Source organism: Convolutriloba macropyga, chromosome 1 (genome assembly GCF_964194025.1).
Source record: "Convolutriloba macropyga chromosome 1, txConMacr16.3, whole genome shotgun sequence".
Lineage (NCBI taxonomy): Eukaryota > Metazoa > Xenacoelomorpha > Acoela > Convolutidae > Convolutriloba > Convolutriloba macropyga.
This window is the reverse complement of record NC_134468.1, coordinates 40,396,663-40,417,386: the sequence shown is the minus strand read 5'-3', so window position 1 is coordinate 40,417,386 and position 20,724 is coordinate 40,396,663. Positions and strand designations below refer to the sequence as shown.

Here is a 20,724-nt window from a genome sequence, read left to right as displayed (position 1 = left end):
ACTGGAATGTCAAATGTTCACAAAAAATTAAACCACGATAACTCCTCGAAAAATTTAGAAAAAAACTTTTTCATTCTGTACTCTGCGTCTTTAGAACTTTCAATGTGAAAAGTTTGCCTTTAATGTGGGCGAATGATGGGAATGCTCAACACGACATCGAAGATGAAGAATTCCTTTAGAGTCGTCCTGAATGAAGATCCTGACATTTTCTTGTATCAACATTCCATACTTCCTCCTCTGATATTCACTTGTATCGGAAATGCTGGTCCGTTAACTTGAAAAGTCCAGAGAATAGCAGCTGAAATGAAGGACAGAAAAATCTTATTCAGTTATGATCCCGTGCATCAGGGCAACAATAAAAATAATAACATTTGCTCTGTTTCAAAGCTCCGTAATTGTCCTCAAATGGTTCTTATTCAATGCTCCGTCGATTCGGAATCGTGTGAATTCTAATTCACCTTCTCTTTAATATATTCTGAATTACTTTGCCTGTAATATTCTCTTCTCAATATGTTTTCCTCCAATTTTTTGTTGACCAGAAAATTGAACTTATTTTGCTCCTTTTTGATTTAAAAAATTTTGTCGGAATCGACGATGCTTTTTCCGGGATTTGGTTGGTTTTTTTAATGTAACTCTTTGAATTGTTATTACTTTCAATTCGTAAATCATTATTTGTTTCGATTTTTTTTTCAAAATTTACACTCTTATTCTATTGATAGAATTACAAACAGAAATACTTGGACATTATTTTCTCGAAACCAAATACCGTACTGCAACTGATCTTCTTCTTGCAACAAAATTTCTTTGGCAGAACTCCAAATAAGAAAAGTGTTGTTAAATCGCTTTTTCAGTATTCTACAACAGGACCGCTCTGCAAAAAGCTTCGAAATAATCTGAAATAAGCAAAGCAAAGCAAACTATCGTACCCATAACTTTCTTTTAGCTTCAAAATGTAAGTCAAGATAGAGTAACGGTTCAACTACGGGAAATTTTAATCGAATATGGAATAAACTTCCAGTTGCGATTAGAAAAGAAACGCTACAGAGCGAATTGAAACGAAAAGTATCAATGGAAGTGTTTAATCGGTACCAAAAAGTTCCAACAGACAGAAAAGTAGCAGGATTAAAATCCAATTTGTTTTTAAAAAACCGAACACTGCGTTTTTTTCATTGAAAAAGTAATGTTTGCTTCTATGGAATTTATTTACTTGTTTCAGAATTTTTTTAAATTAAAAAACAATTTAGTGTAATGTATGGACTTGTTTTTTAAAAATTTTTGGATCGTGACTTTGCTGGTCCGCCGTAAATGTAGACTGGTCCTCAGTTTCCAATTCAAATCCTTCTAACAATTGTTTTGTTTAATAGCCGCGTCAGCAATTCCATGCGGCTATTATTGCGCTCCTATTTTTTACTTCGTCTAACAGATTTTTGTTTCGTCTTACCATGACTTTTTCAATGGCTTCAGTGACTTCTACTGCTTTGCAATCAACATTTGTCTGCGTGACCTCATTTCTGCTTTTAGGTCGATTGCGTGACTTACCTCACTAAAAAAATGACTTCTGAACTCACTTATGGAACTTTATTTTATGAACATTTACTAGTTAAAGATCAATAGTGTGCATCTAAGTAGTGCCAAACTTATATGCCCTAATTCTTGACTATTAGTCTTGAGTTTTTGATTTCGAAAATCAATTTTGAAAAAGCTCTTTTAGGGCTTTTTTCTTATAGACCGTATGTGTATCATAAAAATGACAGTACGTATATAACCCAAAATATCTAGTGATCTACTAAAGGACTTTTGGCCAATCTGCCTATCTTGTTTCTTTAGTTGTTTCCATTCATGGAAGGCCACAAGCGTCTATGGCGGCTATTTTCCGGCAATCTGCCGGCTATGTTTTGTTGTTACCGTTTCAAGGTGAAATTTTGCATAACTCATCTAAATTTTTTGCACTTATTTTTCTGAAAAATGGCGCATTTTTCTGTCAAATATTTAAATTGAGTTTTCAATTAATTTACATGCTTGAAATTGACGAATAAATGGTTTTGAAGCTCTATGGACTATATAAGACAAGCATACTTTTTTGAACGAATGTCAATGTCAACTCTGAAAGATATTCATTAAAAAGAAGGTTTAACTCGTACAGCTACGCTTCTTTTGTAATTCTACCTGTTTTTTTACTTGAAAGTACATATATTCGTTGTTTTTGCAGCTATTTCATTGCAGTCAGTGAGCCATGTTAGTTTATTCTGTTTATTTAGAATGAACAATTTATGCCTGAATGTGAATGATTTTGTCCTTGTGGAGCATTACTCGGACGGTGTGGATGATCGTGACAATGTGCCCGAGTGGAGTTACGCCAAAATCATCGGATGTCACAGGAACGTTTGCGATGAGGTAAGACTGTATTATGTTCAGTGAAGTTGAAAACTTTTTTTCTCAAAACTTTAATGCTAGTGGGATATAAGATATTCGTATATAAATTTACTCTGACTTTTATGTCTTCTGATGAAGCAAATACTGATTATCTGAAATTTAGTTTTCACTTTTAGGATCTGTTCTTTTTCGGCCCCCCAGCTTAGCGAGCATAAATTTTTTATGAACCTCAGGTGCACGTGCGATTTTCTTACATAGTAACGTGCTATATAACAACATATAAATTGTAACTAGGGGTCACATAAAAAAAAATGGGGGGGGGGGGGCAGAATAGATCCCATTTTTATTTTTGCATGTGACCAATTTCGCTCAACTTATTCGACGGCATTGGTTTTAACTCTGTTTTTCTTGATTAATGTATTGATAGTATGATGGTACCTTTTCTCAACTTAAAAGCTTAGGAATTTTGGGGTACCCCAGCGATCGTGGACCCCAAGTTTTTTCATGTAAAATCTTGTGACTTTACGCTTTCTCGTAACAGAAGTTTTGTGTAATATCCGTAATAAGACTTTTGAGACGATATTCTGAATCTCAGATAGTCATATAAGATAACCAGAGTTTCAAAGAAGCTGAAAGCACGTTCGTGAACGTTTTAAAATGCCGAATGTTGATAGTGTCACAATTTAAAATGCTAGAAGTTGCTTTATACATAACCAAAAGTTAACTTTCACTGATTTTCGTCATTTTAAAACGTGGTAGTTGCGTGTTTTAAGCAAGGTTACGTGACCTCAAGCAGAGTCACGTGACCTATACTTGAAGCACTGTTGCAGATTCCCTAGTTTCTAAGATTCAATTGCGAGATTGGTTTCCCGAGATTTAAGTGACTATCAGACTATCAAGGCAGTTTGATACTCGCCGTTAGTTTTTTGATCAGCTGTTTCTTACAGGTTACTTACAAAATTTTGTAACATCACAGTATGTTAGTAAGCACATCGGTTGATGTTCTTGGAAATTTGTCTTTGATGCACTGTTGTGATGCTCTCAGCAACACAAGAATCGCAAGCATCTTTTGAAGTTATCCCTGACTGTCGTGAACCAAAATTTAGATGGAAAGCCTTGATCTTGATTCAAAATTAAGCAATGCAACAAGGAGGTTTCTTACTTGACTACAGAAATCTGCCTCATGGGGTTTGATTTTCTAATCGGTGCCATTTTTGTGCCTATTATTCCGGCAGCCGAATAGGATGCGTGCTGTCGTCTTTTAGGGCCAGTGTTCGTTTAATTCAGGCTATGCATGTAATCATACAATTTTAAGCAAAAATATAGCGAACTTCGACAAAGCAAATACATTCCATTAGTTTACTCTAAAAAATAAAAAGAAATAATGAATGTGATCCTTGCTGCTAACAATAACTCTCTGCTTTCAGCAATTTGTGTCGTACTGTTTCAGATCTTTTACGAGTTGAAATCAGCGACCAACTTGGATGTTGTTGATTTTGAGAACTTCGCAGCCATTTCGGATAGAAACAAGAGTCTTGATCACGTGTTTGTTCTATCCAATCGTCTTGCATTCGCCCACCCCTTTCCCAAGACCAACTACAAAATTGGAAACTCAGTCCTCATTCGATCAAGGCATTCAGAGACCACTGGTGAAAATCATAATCTTAGGGAAAACTCCACTAGCTACGTTAAAGGCATCATTGCTGATCTACCGCGATGTGAAAACCAAGACAGGTTGTTTGTTTTTTTTCTGTTTGCCTAATATTTTGCAAATATTTGTCTACATTTTGAAAGTAACCAGTGAATAGTTTTTTTTTCTGTATTCTACAGGAAGCGTATTCGTCTTGAGCTTACCCAAAATTTCGGTTTCTAATTATATTAGCAGAAAATTTGTCGTGTAAATAAACTTTTTCATTTCAAAATTTATTTGGAGAAAACTGATCTTATTGAATGTTGAGCCAGAAAAATAATTAATTTCATCTTTTAGCTCAGCTGAGATAGTTAGAGCAGAATTTTGTATTTTCCGCTGGAATGACCAGATCAAAATGACCAGATTTTAGTTGAATGACCAGACGTCAACTAGTGCTATCGTAACCGAAGAATGCGAGCTTTTCGACTTCTGTGCCGGTGAAAAAAACATGTTTTTGTATGTAATGCTGGGAACAATTCAATGGCGCTTTAAAGTCGAAACAATTGCTATTGAAACAAGATTCCGACTACTTCTGTGTTGTAATGTAACATTTTGTAAAAGCAGTAAATTAGTTTAGTTGCGTGGACCTTGTTGATAAAACAACTAAATACATAATTGTTCCGACCCGCCCTTTAGTGGGGAGGGAAGAGCTATATACTCAAATAGGTTTTTTTTTGTTCAGTCAATTTTGGCCGATCGATATATTCATCGTAGAGATTTGTGAGTGGTATCATTAAAAAGCACGTACATCCTAGAATTAGGAATTAAAAAGATTTTTTTTCGTTTTTTCACAGGGAGTTATCGAGTTTAAAGTCTTGTGAATACTCGACCGTTTTTATTCACATTTTCCGTAATTTTTGCTAAACTATGGCTCAATTTTGCTAATATAAATTAAAATAAGCTAAAAAAATTAGCAGTTTTAAAAATTGTTTAACGGTAGAGTGTTGTTGTTACCGTTAGATATAGAAGATCGTTGCTGAGTTGTTTGATTGGAATTTTTTTGGCTAAAAATTTTGATAACATTATTAAAATTCAGACATTTTTCATCGAAAATTGCACAAAATATGCTATTGCGGACCCATTTGTTTAATTTTTCCGAAATTGGAAACCTAGAAGCCGCTGACACAATCTCCGTCAACTCGCGTCCTATAAAAGTCTTCTGGAATTAGAATTTTGCCTTTTTTTGAAAAATTAACTCAATAATTATATCAATTGCATCATTGTTTTTTGTTTTTGGAAATATTTCACTTTACAATTGGTCTAATTCGCAACAATTTGAAGCAATTAATTGATTTGTTGGACGTGAGCCAAATGCAGGGATAGGTTAGACATCATCATGGATTCTTACAATCAGAAATTTTTTACTTTTTATTTTGGTGCTACCTTTTTTTTCAAAAAATGTTTTGCTTTTATTGTTTTTTTAATGTTGACTGCTGACAAAAATTTCAATTCGCGGCTTCATCAATGGCAGATCCCATTTGCGTAAAATTGAGGCCAAATTTAGATATAAAATGTTTTCAGAGAACCTAATGGTTTTCATGGCTTTGAAGAAGTTGTTGTACACTTTAAATGAATTCTTGTGTTTTGCCTTCACTTGCTACTCTTTTTGCAGTCTAATTAATAATTCGAACCAATCAAAGAACCAAATGTCACCAAATGAGGACAAATGTTGTTATAGTATGTTTTCAGAGAACCTACTGGTTTTTATGGCTTTAAAAAAGAGTTTAGTACAATTCACCTGAATTCTTGTTTTGCCTTAAAATTTTTGTTCGTTTTGCAGTCTGATTACTAATTCAAACTAAATAAATATATCAATTGTTTTTCTGTGAGGTATAGGTGAACTTATACATTGCAGTCGGTTGTTATCTAATGTCTCTTATGACATTGAACATATTTGTTTTTTAGAAAACTTAACTGATTTTTTGTAGTTGTCAATTTTTATCTTGTTTGTGTCATTTTTTGGCACATTCTCAGTTAATACAGGTCAGACGTTTTTCCATATGAAAAAAAATCTTATTTTTGTGGAGATTTTTGTCGGCCTCTTGGCTTTGATACTACTTTTTTCGTACAAAAATTATTATTTACTTAGACTTTTCATTATAATTGCCCCCTTGTTTGCTGTTCTTTTTGTTTCGGTGTAGGTGTTAATTGTCGGAATACTTAGCATTCTTACTGACAAAAGCCTTGCAAACTTCCTAAATGAACATTTTTTTTTGTTTTCATGGCTTTTAAGGGCTTTTTAGCTTTTGGTTTTAAGGGCTGCGACACTGTTCTTGCATAATTTTGTATAGTTTTTTTTCGCCCTGTGTTTGTCTTATGCCAAATTTTGGGTAATAAAATCTCGCATTGGCCAAATAAAAATGTATAAATGATTGTTATAACTGATATCAGTATATAGCTAATGTTTTTTTTTACTTTCAAATGAATTTTTTCAAAAAACGAAAAAGTATTCAACTTATCCCTTTTTGTTCTGATTTTCGTCTTTTTTTCAGTTTTTTTCAACTTTGTATCGTTGTCGTTGTTTAGCGTCATTATCAAGAGGTCTAGTTAATTTTCTGTCTAACCAAACAAAAGATTTTTTGTTGATTACTTTTTTTAAATACTTTTCATTTTTTTTTGTTCTTTTTGTTGTCATTTTGAGATAGTCATTTTACAAAAAGTCTTTATGACGTTCAAAGGAAGCGCAAGTGAAGATTTAATTTTCCCGCTGTTATGATTTAGATTTTAAATGGTTTCAACACTGTAGTTTTGTAAGGTTGTTTGTGAATTTTTTTAGATCTGCTTGTAGTTAAAGTTAGTTTATAGTCTTACAAAGTAATCTTTGGAGTGGTTTTTTAAATAATTGGCTTCTTGATTTAAGTACTACAATTTTTCATACAAAAATTTGTGATTTTTGTGCATAATTGTCATTTTTGCAGTTCTTTTTTTTAATTGTCACTTTACTTAACAAACTAACTGAAAACGTTGGAAAGTTTGTAATTGAATCTTTTTTTTTGTTTTCATAGCCTATCGTTTTAAGGGCTGCGACACCGTTCTCTTGCAGCATTTGGTTAAGATTTTTTTCAGTTTTTGTCCCAATTTTTCAATTATCTTCAACTTATCGTTTTTCGTTCTGATTTGCGTCTTTTTTCATATTTTAAAAATTTTGTATCTCGTAATTTAGCCTCATAATTGAGAGATCTCGTTTTTTTGTTGGTTAACCGTTTTGACTGATGTCTTAGGGATTAGACAATCTATTTCAGAGAAATTGTGTGATTTTTTGATATTTTTCATTTTTTGTGGTTCTTTTTGTTGTCATTTGGAGATGACATTTGGAAAAGATTTTGTGAGGTTCAAAAGACACTCAAGTGAAGATTTAGTTTTCCTAGGGTTAATTTTTTATTAATTTGATGGTTTCAACGCTGTGGTTTCGTAATATTGTTCATGAAATTTTTTATTTCTGCTTTTTTTAATGTTAGCCTTTAGTCTTATAATTTAGTGTCACTAATAACACGAGCAATTAGTTTTGAAGAATTTGCAATAAAATGCCTGTTTTAGTCGAAAGCTTTCGTTGGCCATGAATTTTGAAAATATTTGTTTTTAGAAAAAACAATGGATTTCTGAGCTTTGCAGATCTTTTTTCTGTTAACTTGTATCTTAGTATCTCTAAAGACAAGTCACATCCCTTATCTTTTGAACTAAAATGTGCTATTTAATGGTTTTGTTTTCCTCAAATGGTCTTTGTTCTTGGTTCAACGAGTTTTCATAAAACATTAGTGATTTTGCATATTCGCCTCTTTTCTGATGTTTTATGTTTTCTTTTCACGGTATCACAATAATGGGTGGCCGTCTGGCCATTTGAAATAAATGCAATCAACAATTTTAAATGTTCTTAGTGAACATTTTATTTTTTAAATGGCTGCGACACCGTTTTAGTCCTTCTTTTTGTAGTTGTATGACATATCCTGGATAATGAGAGGTCTCACTCACTCTCTATGGAGGCAAAAGTGAATCTCTCAATAATTTCAGTTGATGCATAATGTTTCTAATAAATTTCTTTCCAAAAAAAGCAACGTTTGATTAAACTTTGCTCTTTTGCTCATTTCTTGTCGACTTGTTACCAAGTGGCATGAGGAAAATTCTCATATTTTTTCAATTGAAATACAGGTCAATCTTCTTTAGTATAAGTTATATCTGATAACCTTTTGATTTGGTTATTAATGGTTTTTTAAAAAAAAATGGAAAACGAATTTTGGTTATAGTTAATATTTGTAATTTTTTTGATTTTATCGCCGTCCTTTTTTGTGGTCATAATAATGACAGGTCTCATCGGCCCTCGAATGTAGATTATTTTTATTCATTTAGTAGTTTGTTGAACGATATGTTTTTTTTTAAATCTCATCCTCATTTGGTAGACAATTAAGTGAAAAATTTAGATGAGCGGGGTCGGAACTTTATGTACAAACGCACATTACCGAGCCTCATTGTTTGTCTTAAAATACATCCGCATTACTTGCTGCAATGTTTCTAGAGCTTACGCAATGAACGTGAGCAACGTATATATAGGGTTCATTCGCTTCCTTCTGAAAAGGCAAAGTAGTATTTTCACCATCGTTAGGATGCTGTAGTGAATCATTGAATAGATTACTGTACAAAACATTTTTGTTGTGTAAATTACTACTCCTATGATAAAGATAGAACAGCTGAGTAAAAGTTAATTTATTGGAGAACGTGAAAAGAAAATGCTCAAAAAGCCTGCTGATCTGCGTAACGTAGATTGCCATCTCTGCAAACGTTGTTGAACTTAACTAGATTCTAAATTGAGAATTTTTATCCCTATATTTTCTTGCTACTGATCTTACTAATCTTTGACAAAAATTGACTTCTTAGGTGCTCAACATCTATCGTTTAAATAAATATTGCACCGGGTGAGCCTCTAGTGCCGAATTTCTTTAATGGTAATTCAATTGGCGTGGATTGGTCATGTTTTAGGTATCTTGTCATTGTGGAAGGCGGCGCAGTGGGTTACGCTCGTGGGGAACAGGTTATACCCATTGTTGAAGACTCATCCAAATCGATTCTGGAGAAGATGTCAACAGACGTTTCTTCTTCAATTCAGGTGTTTTTGAATTTGTGTGAGAAGTATGAAAGCATTCAAGTTTTGATGCCTGTAAGCAGCTCAAAAATGCACTTAATCAGTGGACCACAGGTGTGCAGTACTACAGGAGACATCTTGTCTGAAACGTAAGAGGACAATCTGTTAGTCTATATGCTATTTTAATAATAAAGGTATTAGAATTTCACTTTATTTTGATTACGACTGTACGTGGTCAGTATGAGTTTTTAACCGCTCATTATTCACAGTATTAAGTAACCAATTGAAATAACTTCTATTTAGGCACTGATGAACTTATTGGAAACACACAATGTAGATGGTTACTACAACATCAGAAAATATTTGTAGCCGTAGCATTAATGATCGTCCAGAAAATTTTTGTTCTCAATAAAAATGAGTTACTTTGATTTAATGATACGGCTACCACCCTCTTCAATTGAGATTCTTTGACTTCTCTTGTTGAAAATGGGAGTGGTTGTTACATCTCATTGCGTTTACCTGTTGATAGTGCAATTAGAATTATGGTAATACAAATTAGCTGTAATTCATATGAAACGAAGTTTTTTTAAACTTTTTTTCTTCTTTAGGCTTCCACCATCCTGCTCGGAGGCATGCTCTTCCCCTGACTTACGATCCGCTTACAGGGCCATGTTTTCCGCTGACTGCTCTTTCCCACACCAGTCACATGTTTTCCTTTTTGGAATGTGTTCTGTCCATTTACTTTTTTGGCCAGCAGCGTTGCATTTTGCAGGTGTTTCTTCATGGCTCCCTCAGTTTTTTTATTTTCCTTAACAGTTCGGATAATCAAAATAATTGTTTGAGATGGAATTCATTTGTTTGATATCAGGAAAGTTGTTGATCCTCTCTTACGCAGGAAAGTTGTTGGTAGGCGAATTATGGGAAGTCAAATTAGCGAACATTTTAGGGCAGATAAAATGAGATACTTGAACTTCCTGTGTTCCTATGGCCCATATAATGAAGCCATTAATCGCACATTTGGATTGGCAACTGAAGAATCCTGTTTGTCTAGGCCTTTATTGTTAAACACATTTAGTGTTTGAAATCTCTAAAAACAGATTAAGTTCCAAATTTATCCAAAGATATGTCCTTTAGATTTAATTGCAGTCCATTCAATCGATACAGCTGGGTGAAAACGTTAAAGGGCAGCTATACCTACGTGATAATTGTTTGAGACTTGCGAAGCATCTTAAATAGTTTTTTTTTCTTGGCATATTTATTGGCGAAAGAGAACGATAAGCTACCTTAGATTCTTTTTAAGGTTTTAAGTAGCCCACCTTCTCATCTCATCCATCTGCTTAATACTTTTTTCAGTTTTGGTAACTCATTGGAGCGTTTGACATATTCCACGCCGTTGACGCAGGCATTGTGCGCCTCTAGTGGGTAGGACTTTTGGGAATTTCGGTCGCTGATTTTAGGCAGAATTTCGGTCGTTAGGCAGAATCAGATATTTGTAATCCTTCTCTTCCAGAAGAACGCCAAGTCTGGTTAAGTTTAACGGCCAATCATAACTCTGTCCGGTGCAGAAAACAACCACCACAGAACTTTATAATTTGTGTCTTGTAGCAATTTGACATGTCATATGTGTTGTTTTTTGATCGAATATGTAAATGATCAAATTATTTTATGTTTAGTTTCACCATCTTATGATTTTCAACTTTCCGTTGTTTTACTTAGAAGTCGCCCACGTTTCGGTTACTTGAAATTGCTGGAATTTAAAATCTGGTTAAGTTTGATTTTACGGCTTATTTTGCGGTAAAGGACATTGCATTTTAACCCGAAATGTACTATTATAGTGACAATATGATAGTATATATGTTCTCTACTTGATAACATAACCCTGGAACTTGTGAAGTTCAATTGAGAATCTGGATGTGTCTTGGTATACAATGTAATAGGTCAACAGCAATAAATTTTATTTTGTTCGTTTCCAGATTGGAGACAATTGTGAACAAATGCTGTGTTCTGATGCTGAACTGCAAATTACCAGACGACTCTCTCCGCTGGGTCTTCAGTTTCGGGCCAGAACTGCATCGAATCCAGCAGAATCAGGTCTGCTCCAGTTACATAATAGCAGCCATCCATACTAATAATATCCGTCCAACGATACTTCTTTAACGACCTTATTGTGTGTGCGAATTAAAAGACAAATTGAAAACCCAACTGTCTTGATGTCTCGAATGTGTGTACTCTCAACTTGAAACAAAGTGCTGATGGATGATTCAATAATCTGATTTGTTTATGAATACGGAAGTTGAGTTTGATAACTAAGTTAATTGTTGTTCGTAATCTTAATGTACTTCTCTTTTGATAAGAGCTATAGGAATGTCATTTTCCTTGTGATTTTTAGCTCTGGGTTGACCTCAAGGAATCATCAAATGAACTGGCAGCTCCTATGCCCACTAAAGCAAGTGGTGACAAGCAATATGCTGAAATAAATGATAAAAAGGGACAAAGTCAAAAACCAACAGTGGCATCATTCAAGGACTGGGCTCTTAGGGTTGTAGAAGAGGGGGCAAAAATCACTGACCCCGTTTTGGGCAAAACTTTACCGGATGCAGGTTAGTGTTAGTAGCGATACCTAAACAGTGAAATCATTGAAAAATAAACTCAATTCCTGAATAGGTTATACCAATTAGAAATGCGTCGTCCACGAAAAAACCTCTGAGAACAATAAATACGCTCTATGCTATACATTGATTGCGTGATGTATAGTAAGGGGCACATGTTTAAGCGTACTGAACATACACCATGGGTAACAGCCTTATAGAGGAGAATGGCTTAGGGTACACATCGAGGAGCTGGTCAAGTTACAGGGTAGAGAATCAGAAACCAAGCTTGCAAAGTTATTCATTTTTTGTTTTTGTTAATTCTGCACAAAGCTGTAAGCTGTAAAAACTATTTTAAGGACTAGGTATTAAAATTACTAGGTATGCAATTCATGCATTAATGCACCAAGATTGGCTGATAAAGAATTCAAATCAAGGAAAAATGTTTTTATCTTCTACCCATGTCATCTAAGAATCTGATCTGTGAGAAGTGCATCATTTGGTATCTCGAAAAAGTGAAAATCTATTTAACGCTACAAACTCTTTTAATTGCAGACGTTAGAAAGGAAAGTGCTCTTTTGCCCGCACTTTTTGCTATATAAAATGGATAACAAAATTGTTTCTAAAAGATTAACTAATTGCTTCTAAATGGAAAACTAATTGCTTCTAAAAGTTTAACTCAGTCTTCTCATTTTTGGGCAATCTAGCATGTTTTCTTCAAGTAATATGATGAGGTCTGTAAAAAGAGAAAGCACTGCCCCGTAACTTCAAATGGAAGGATTGAGCAACTACTACTAGAGCTTTTCAGTTGAAGCATATCCATCAAATTCTATGAAAATACTTTATCTAATTAATAGCCGCCCTCATCTTCTCAGCCGGCTATTATAGCGCTCCTAATTACAATTCAAAGAATTTGAATTGTATTGGGGCGCTGTTTTTTTTTAAGATGTGTTCACACATTTTTCAATGACTTTGATCTTTCAAAACGGGATAAACAGGTAAAGCCCAGCGGGCATTAAGTTTCATTAGAGGCCCAAAGTGGGCTTTAGAAGTCCTTCAAGTGCTTAGAGTGATGCAGCTGATGGGATGGCCTTAATGTAAGGTTAAAAGGTCATTTTTAGGAGTTTTTAGGCTCAAAATGGTGCAATTTGTCATGTTTTTTTGTGATTTTTTTTAGTTTTAGTTTGATTAGTCTTAGGTTGAAAATTTTAAAAGTTGACGAAGGCCTTTTGCGAGACAAAATTAATTGTTATGACGATTTTATGAGCTACATGCTTTAGTACTACAAACACAAGCAATGCAAAACGATACTAAGTTTTGCCATTTTTTTTCAATTTTATTGAATTTTTTTTTTCATTTTTGTGTTTTCCAGCATCAGAGGCAAGGGGAATCTCCAAGGTTTGATAATAGGACACTGCATGGTTTCTAGTAACAAAGGATTGGCTTTCAACATTTTAATATCTCAAAATTTAGCTTTTTTTTTGATAAAATCTGCAGTTTTTTTCAAGGTTTCCTAAAGTTTTTGTCAATTTTTGATATTTGTCCATTCTCAAGTGCCAAAAAACGTATTCCACGGTCTGATAAAAAGTTACTGAATGGTTGTTAGTTTCAATGGATTTATTTTTAACAATTTAACCTTTCGAATTTCAGAAATTTTTAAATAAAATTTGCACTTTTTTCAATCAAGTTTCAAAACATTTGTCTTTTATTCAGTTTTTCTAGCCTCAGTAGCCAGGTAGCCTCATCCAGGGCTTGATAGTGTGATATGTTATTAAGTAGTTGATAGGGGCAATTGAATGGGCAACCTTTTAATAGAACAAATTTCTATTTTTTGAAATGTGAAATTTTTTCTAAAAATTGTTGCCTATCGATCTTTGAGCCAATGAATTTCTTAAGGCTTGGAAGTGGGTTATTGGATAGCCTCTAGAGACACAGAATTGATTCTGAAGAATATAATATCTTGATATTCGGCAACATTTCATTAAAATTTGCGATTGATTTTGTTTTTAAATTTTCCGGTCATTTTCGAGTTAATCGATCTTCAAGAGCCAGTGAGTTTTTTTCAGGTCTTGCAGATTTAATACTGGACTGACTTCCGAAAAAAAATTGGTTTTGAACATAATTTTGAAATAGGTATATTTATATTGATCAATTTTTGCCTTAGGTCTGAAAGCTGAAAGTTTTTGTTTGTGTTTTGGCTGGCATTGCTCAATTGATCTGCTGGTCAGTTAGAGTACTTCTACTTTTTTCATTGATTTCTTTGAAGTGTATTTCAGGGCTTGTCCTGTTATGTTTTTTTTTTACTCTGGCAAACAAAAAAATGTTTCGCTTTACCTCATTTTGCCGCTTTTTCAACATTATACGTGAAATCTGTTTGACTTCTCGAGGCTAGTTTCTTTCTTCTCTCATTCTGCGGAAAGTGATTATGAACATCAGTTGCTCAGCAAAGCAATTGAAAATGAACAGAAACAGTATAAAAAATTGAAGTCAGAAATAGAAACGGGATAAACCCATAAAGCCCAATTTTAGATGCACGCTATTTGAACGTCGTTCCTATAAGTCTTCAGCTCTAATGCTTATTGGTATTGATAGTAGCCCCTGTAGCCGCTCTCTAAGAAACAGAAGTATGTTCAACTACGAAATGCCATCAAAATAAATTAGACTTGAAAAATGTTCTCGTACAAAATTTTTTTTTCATTATCTTCTACTCTTTCAACCTCAATCATGCTTATTGGAATCAACGGCGGCTACTTTCCGGCAATATGCCGGGTGTGTTTTATTGTCAACGGTAAATGTGAGAAACATTGGAATTCTAATTTTTTAAATTTCTGTGACAAAATTTCCCAATGAACAAAAAAATTGTACCAATGAAGGCCTAAAACGGTGTTTTTTTTCGCTTTTAAGATCCCTTTCTAAAGAGCCGCATTTGAGACGTTATGTTTTTGTTGCACACTAGATGCTTTTTTCATCCATTATTCTGAAACAATTGTATCATTGCTCCGACCCCCACTTTAGTGGGGAGGGAGGAACTAGATACACAAATGGGTGTTTTTGTTCAGTCAATTGTGGCCGATCGATATTTTCATTGTAGAGATTTGTGAATGGTATCATTAGAAGCGCGACATCCTAAAATATGGAAATAAAAAAAAATTTTCTACTCTCGTTTTTTACACGGAGTTATCGAGGTGTAAAGTTTTGCTTATATAATTTAAATTAGGTTACCTTTTTTAACGGTAGAGTGTTATTGTTACCGTAAGATATAAAGAAAGCTTTGATGAATTGTTTGATTGGAAATTTTTTGGCTAAAAATTGTGATAAAAATTTTGAAATTCAGACATTCTTCATCAAAAATGCTCAAAATATGCTTTGTGGTCCACTTTGTTTGAGTTTTCCAAAAATGGAGATCTAGAAACCGCTGACACAATCTCCATAAATTCCAAACGAAAGCTAGTTGAAATCCGGTGGCCTATGAAATTTTTCTGGAACTAAAGTTTGGCCGTTTAACAAATTTAACTCGATACTTATACAAAATGCATCATTGTTTTATTTTTATTTTGAAATAATTCTCTTAACAATTGGTCTAATTCTTAAGCTTTTGAAACACTTGTGTGGTTTGCTGGGGGCGCACCAAAATCAGTGATTGTTTTGATATTATCATGGATTCTTACAAAAAAAAATTTAATTTTTTTTGATGCTGCTTTTTTTCAAACATTTTTTGCTTTTGTTTTTTTCATGTTGATTACTGACAAAGATTTCATATTTTAGATCCAGTAATGACAGTTCTCTTTCACGTAAAAATGGGGCCTAATGTAGATATGTTTGTTTTAAGAGAACCTACTGGTTTTTATGGCTTTAAAGACAATTCAACTGAATTCTTCTGTTTTGCCTTCAATTTTTATTCGTTTTGCAGTCTGATTACTAATTCGAACTAATGAATGTCACAATGGCTTCCTTAATAGGTATAGTTTAACCTCTACAATGCATTCGGTTGTTATCTAATGTCTCTAATGACATTGGATATATTTGTTTTAAGAAAATTTCAGTGGTTTTTTGAACTTCTTAATCTTTTATCTTATTTCTGTCAACTTTAAGGCTATTCTCAATTAATGAGTACATCAAAATGAAGAAAAATGACGCCAATTGTAGATATAGTATGTTTTCAGAGAACCTACAGCTTCTTATGGCTTTAAAGAAGAGTTTAGTACAATTCAACTGAGTTCTTCTGTTTTGCCTTCAATTTTTATTCGTTCTGCAGTCTGATTATTAATGCGAACTAATTAAATGTACCAAATGGCTTCTTTAGGAGGTGTAGGTTAATTTCTACAATGCATTCCGTTGTTATTCATTGTCTTTTATGACATTGAATATGTATATATTTTAAGAAACTTTCAGTGATTTTTTGAACTTCCCAATATTTTATCTTATTTCTGTCAACTTTAAGCTTGTTCTCAGTTAATACAGGTCGAACTTTCTTTCATATAAGATACAATATAATTTTTGTTGTGTTTTTTTTAATTGGCTTCTTGGTTTTGGTACTTCGAGTTTTCATACAAATATTTGTGATTTTTGTGCATTGTTGTCCATTTTTGCTGTTCTTTTTGTTTGTTTAATTGGCACATTACTTAACCACCCAACTGAAGAAAAACGTTGCAACATTTGTAATTGAATATGTATTTTGTTTTCATAGCTTATCGTTTTAGTGGCTGCGACACCGCTCTCTTGCAGGATTTGGTAGTTTTTTCAATTTTTGCCCTAATTTTTCAAGTATTCTTCAATATACTACTTTTCGTTTTGATTTTCGTCTTTTTTTCATATTTTACTATTTCGTTTCTTTTTCGTAATTTAGCGTCCTAATTGAGAGATCTCGATTTGTTGGATAACCGTTTTGACTAATGTCTTTAGGGATTAGACAGTTTGTTTCAGAAGAGTTTTTTGATTTTTAGATAATTTTCATTTTTTGTTGTTCGTTTTGATGTCATTTGGAGATAGTACAAAAACAGACTTGGTGAGGTTCAAAAGATGGGCAAGTGAAGATTGAGTTTTCCATCGGTTAATATTTTATAAATTTAATGGTTTCAACACTGTTGTTTCATAATGTTGGGTTTGAAATTTTTAGTTTTGCTTGTTTTTAATGTTAGCTTATAGTCTTATAATTAAGTTTCACTAATAACACGAGCCATTAGTTTTCGAAGAAGGTGCAAATAACATTGTCTAATGTTTTAGTTGAAAGCTTATGTTGGCCATGAATTTTGAAAATAATTGTTTTTAAAAAAGACAATGGATTTCTGAGCTTTACCGATCTTAAGCAACTAGCTCTATGGACGAGTCACATCCCTTTTGAATTGAACTAAAATTTGCTCTTCATAACCGTTTTGTTTTCCTCAAATGGTTTGTGTTCTCGGTGCAACTACTTTTCTCGAAATATTAGTGGATATTTGAATTTTCGCTCATTTTTAAATTTTATTATTGTTTTTCACAGTATCACACTATTGGGCGGTCCTCTGGAATGAAAGCAATCAATAATTGTTAATGACCTTTGTAAACAGCTTAATGGTTTATTGGCTGGGGCGCCGTTTCTGCGAAAATATAAAATTTTTTCTGTTTGTCTGTTTTTGTCTTTCTTTTTGTAGTCGAATGACATATCCGGGATAATGAAGGGTGTCACGAACTCTCTGTGGAGGAATAAATGAATCTCTCGCTGGTATCAGTTGATGCATAATATTTCTCATGAGTTTGATATTAAATCTTTTCTAAAAAGCAACGTTTTTTTAGCTTTGCTCTTTTGTTCATTTCTTGTCGAATTGTTACCAAGTAGCACTTAGAAAAAATCTCACATTTTTTTAAATAAAGTACAGGTTGATCTTTTTAGTATAGGTTTTGTCTGATGCCTTCTTCGTTTGGCTATTAATGGTTTCTAAAAAAGTGACAACAAGTTTTGGTCTTTATTAATATTTGTTATTATTTGATTATATCGCCTTCTTTTCTGGTAGTCATATTAATGACAGGTCTCATAGGCTCTCTAAGGTACATTGTTTTATTTGTTTAATATAAAACATATCGTTTTCTGAACGATGTTAATTTTATTAATCTCTTCCTCAGTTGGTAGACAACTAAACGAAAAATGTGGATGAGCGGGGTAAGAACTTTATGTGCGAACGCACATAACCGAGCCTACTTGTTTGTTCTAGTCTGGTTGCCATATTCTCTTCAATTAATACAATGTGGTCTGTAAAAAGAGATAGCACTGCCTGTTGCTTTTCAGTAGATGCATATCCATCTATAAAAATAACTTATCTAATTTATTATCTGCGGTAAATGTGAGAAACAATGAAATTCTAACTTTTTAAAGGTCTGTGACAAAACTTTTTTGCCAATGATTCCAATGAACAAAAAAAATATTTTACCAATGGAGACCTATAGTGGCGCTTTCTTTGCTTTTAAGATCCCTTTCTATAGAGCCACATCTGAGACCTTATGTTTTCGTTGTACACTAGATGCATATTTCATCCATTATTCTGAAACAGAATTGTATCATTGCTCCGACCCTCACTTTAGTACTTTAGTGGGGAGGGAGGAACTAGATACTCAAATGGCTGTTGTTGTTCAGTCAATTTTGGCCGATCGATATATTCATTGTAGAGGTTTGTGAGTGGCATCATTAGAAGCACGACATCCTAGAATATAGAATTAAAAAGACTTCTCAATATTTTACAATAAGATACAATGTAATCCTTGTGGTGGTTTTTTTAAGTAATTGGCTTCTTGGTTTTGTTACTACGAGTTTTCATACAAAATTTTGCGATTTTTGTGCGTAATTGTCCATTTTTGCTGTTCTTTTTGTTTAATTGTCACATTACCCAACAACCTAACTGGAAAAAACGTTGAAAATTTCGTAATTTTTTTTGTGTTTTCACAGCTTATCGTTTTAAGGGCTGGGACACCGTTCTCTTGCAGATTTTGGTATAGTTTTCAGTTTTTGCCCCAATTTTTTAAGTATTCTTCAACTTATCCCTTCTCGTTTTGATTTCTGTCTTTTTTTCGTATTTTACAATTTTTTATCTTTTTTAATTTAGCGTCATAATTGAGAGATCTCGTTTTTTTGTTGGTTAATTGTTTTGACTGATGTCTTTAGTGATTAGACAGTTTGTTCCAGAAATTTTTGATTTTTAGATGATTTTTAATTTTTGTGGTACTTTGTGTTGTCATTTGGAGAAAGTCCAAAAAAGACTTTGTGAGGCTCGAAAGATATTCATCTAAAGATTTAGTTTTCCTTCGGTTAACATTTTATAACTTTAATGTTTTCAAAACTGTGGTTTCGAATGGTTTTTGAAATTTTTTAGTTCCGCTTGATTTAATTGTTAGCTAATAGTCTTATAATTTAGTGTCACTGATAACACGAGCAATTAGTTTTGAAGAATTTGCAAAAAATGCCTACTGTTTTAGTCAAAAGCTTACGTTGACCATGAATTTTGAAAATAATTGTTTTTAAAAAAGATAATGGATTTCTGTTCTGAGCTCTGCCGATCTTATTTCTTTAGCTTGTTGCTTAAAATCTCTATAAACAAGTCTTATCCCTTATTAACTGAATTTAAGTTTGCTTTTTATAACAATTTTGTTGACATCAAATGGTTTAAGTTCTTGGTACGACTTTTCTTGAAATATTAGTGATTTTTTTCATTTTCGCCCATTTTTAAGGTTTATGTTTCTTTTCAGTAACTCACTAACGGGCGTTCCTCTGGAAAAAGCAATCGAGAATTATTAATGACCTTTGTAAACAACTTAATGGTTAATTGTCTGGGACGCCGTTTTTGCGCAATTTTAGAATTTTTTCTGTTTGTCTGTTTTTGTCGTTCTTTTTGTAGCCGAATGACATATCCTGGATAATGAAGGGTGTCACGAACTCTCTGTGGAGGAATAAGTGAATCTCTCGTTGGTATCAGTTGATGCATAATATTTCCTATGAGTTTGATATGAATTCTTTTCTAAAAAGCAACGTTTTCTTAAACTTTGCTCTTTTGTTCATTTGTTGTCAAATTGTTACCAAGTAGCACTTAGAAAGAATCTCACATTTTTAAAAATGAAGTACAGGTTAATCTTTTTAGTATAGGTTTTGTCTGATGCCTTTTTCTTTTGGCTATTAATGGTTTCTAAAAAATGACAACAAGTTTTGGTCTTTATTAATATTTGTTATTATTTGATTATATCGCCGTCTTTTCTGGTAATCATATTAATGACAGATCTCATAGGCTCTCTAAGGTACATTGTTTTATTTGTTTAATATAAAAAATATAGTTTTCTGAACAATGTTAAGTTTATTAATCTCTTCCTCAATTGGTAGGCAACTAAACGAAAAATGTGGATGAGCGGGGTAGGAACTTTATGTGCGAACGCACATTACCGAGCCTACTTGTTTGTTCTAGTCTGGTTGCCATATTCTCTTCAATTAATACAATGTGGTCTGTAAAAAGAGATAGCATTGCCTATCAGGCTCAATGTCTCATAGGCTCTCTAAGGTACATTGTTTTTTTTTCGTTTAATATATAGCATATCGTTTGTTGAACGATATATTATTGTTCTTATCTCTTCCTCATTTGTTAGACAATTAAGTGAAAAATGTAGATGAGCGGGGTAGGAACTTTATTTGGAAACGCACATTACCGAGCCTCCTTGTTTGTTTTAGTCTGTTTGCCATATTCTCGTTTGAACGTTTGTTTGAGTTCTACATTAAGTCACAGTGTAAATCTAATATCACTGACACATGTGCTCATGAGTGACCACATTTTTGGGCACCTCTGCTCCCAGACTTTTGTTGCCACCTCACTCACTGCGGCTAGCCTCCCATAGATTAAATTCGCTATTACCAAAGCTAAGACCTTGCCATTCTTTTGAGAGTTAGTGCTTGAATGTTAGTCGGTTTTGGTTGCGTCAGTTGTTTACTTGTTTTTTTTATTGTCTCGCCTTCTTATGTATATCTTTTATAAGCATGCCACGCGCGTATG

General features: G+C 33.3%; 1 protein-coding gene across 2 annotated transcripts in view; it reads left to right on the top strand.

Moving 5' to 3' along the window:
- LOC142348870 (uncharacterized) overlaps positions 1 to 20,724 on the top strand; it is a 157,003-nt gene that overhangs the window by 80,932 nt on the left and 55,347 nt on the right. For both annotated transcript variants that reach the window (XM_075400394.1, XM_075400393.1), the window contains exons 5-9: positions 2,259 to 2,394; positions 3,824 to 4,107; positions 9,035 to 9,286; positions 11,111 to 11,228; positions 11,527 to 11,737. In XM_075400394.1, coding sequence (XP_075256509.1) covers positions 2,259 to 2,394; positions 3,824 to 4,107; positions 9,035 to 9,286; positions 11,111 to 11,228; positions 11,527 to 11,737 — 1,001 coding nt within the window. The remainder of the gene's footprint in view (positions 1 to 2,258; positions 2,395 to 3,823; positions 4,108 to 9,034; positions 9,287 to 11,110; positions 11,229 to 11,526; positions 11,738 to 20,724) is intronic.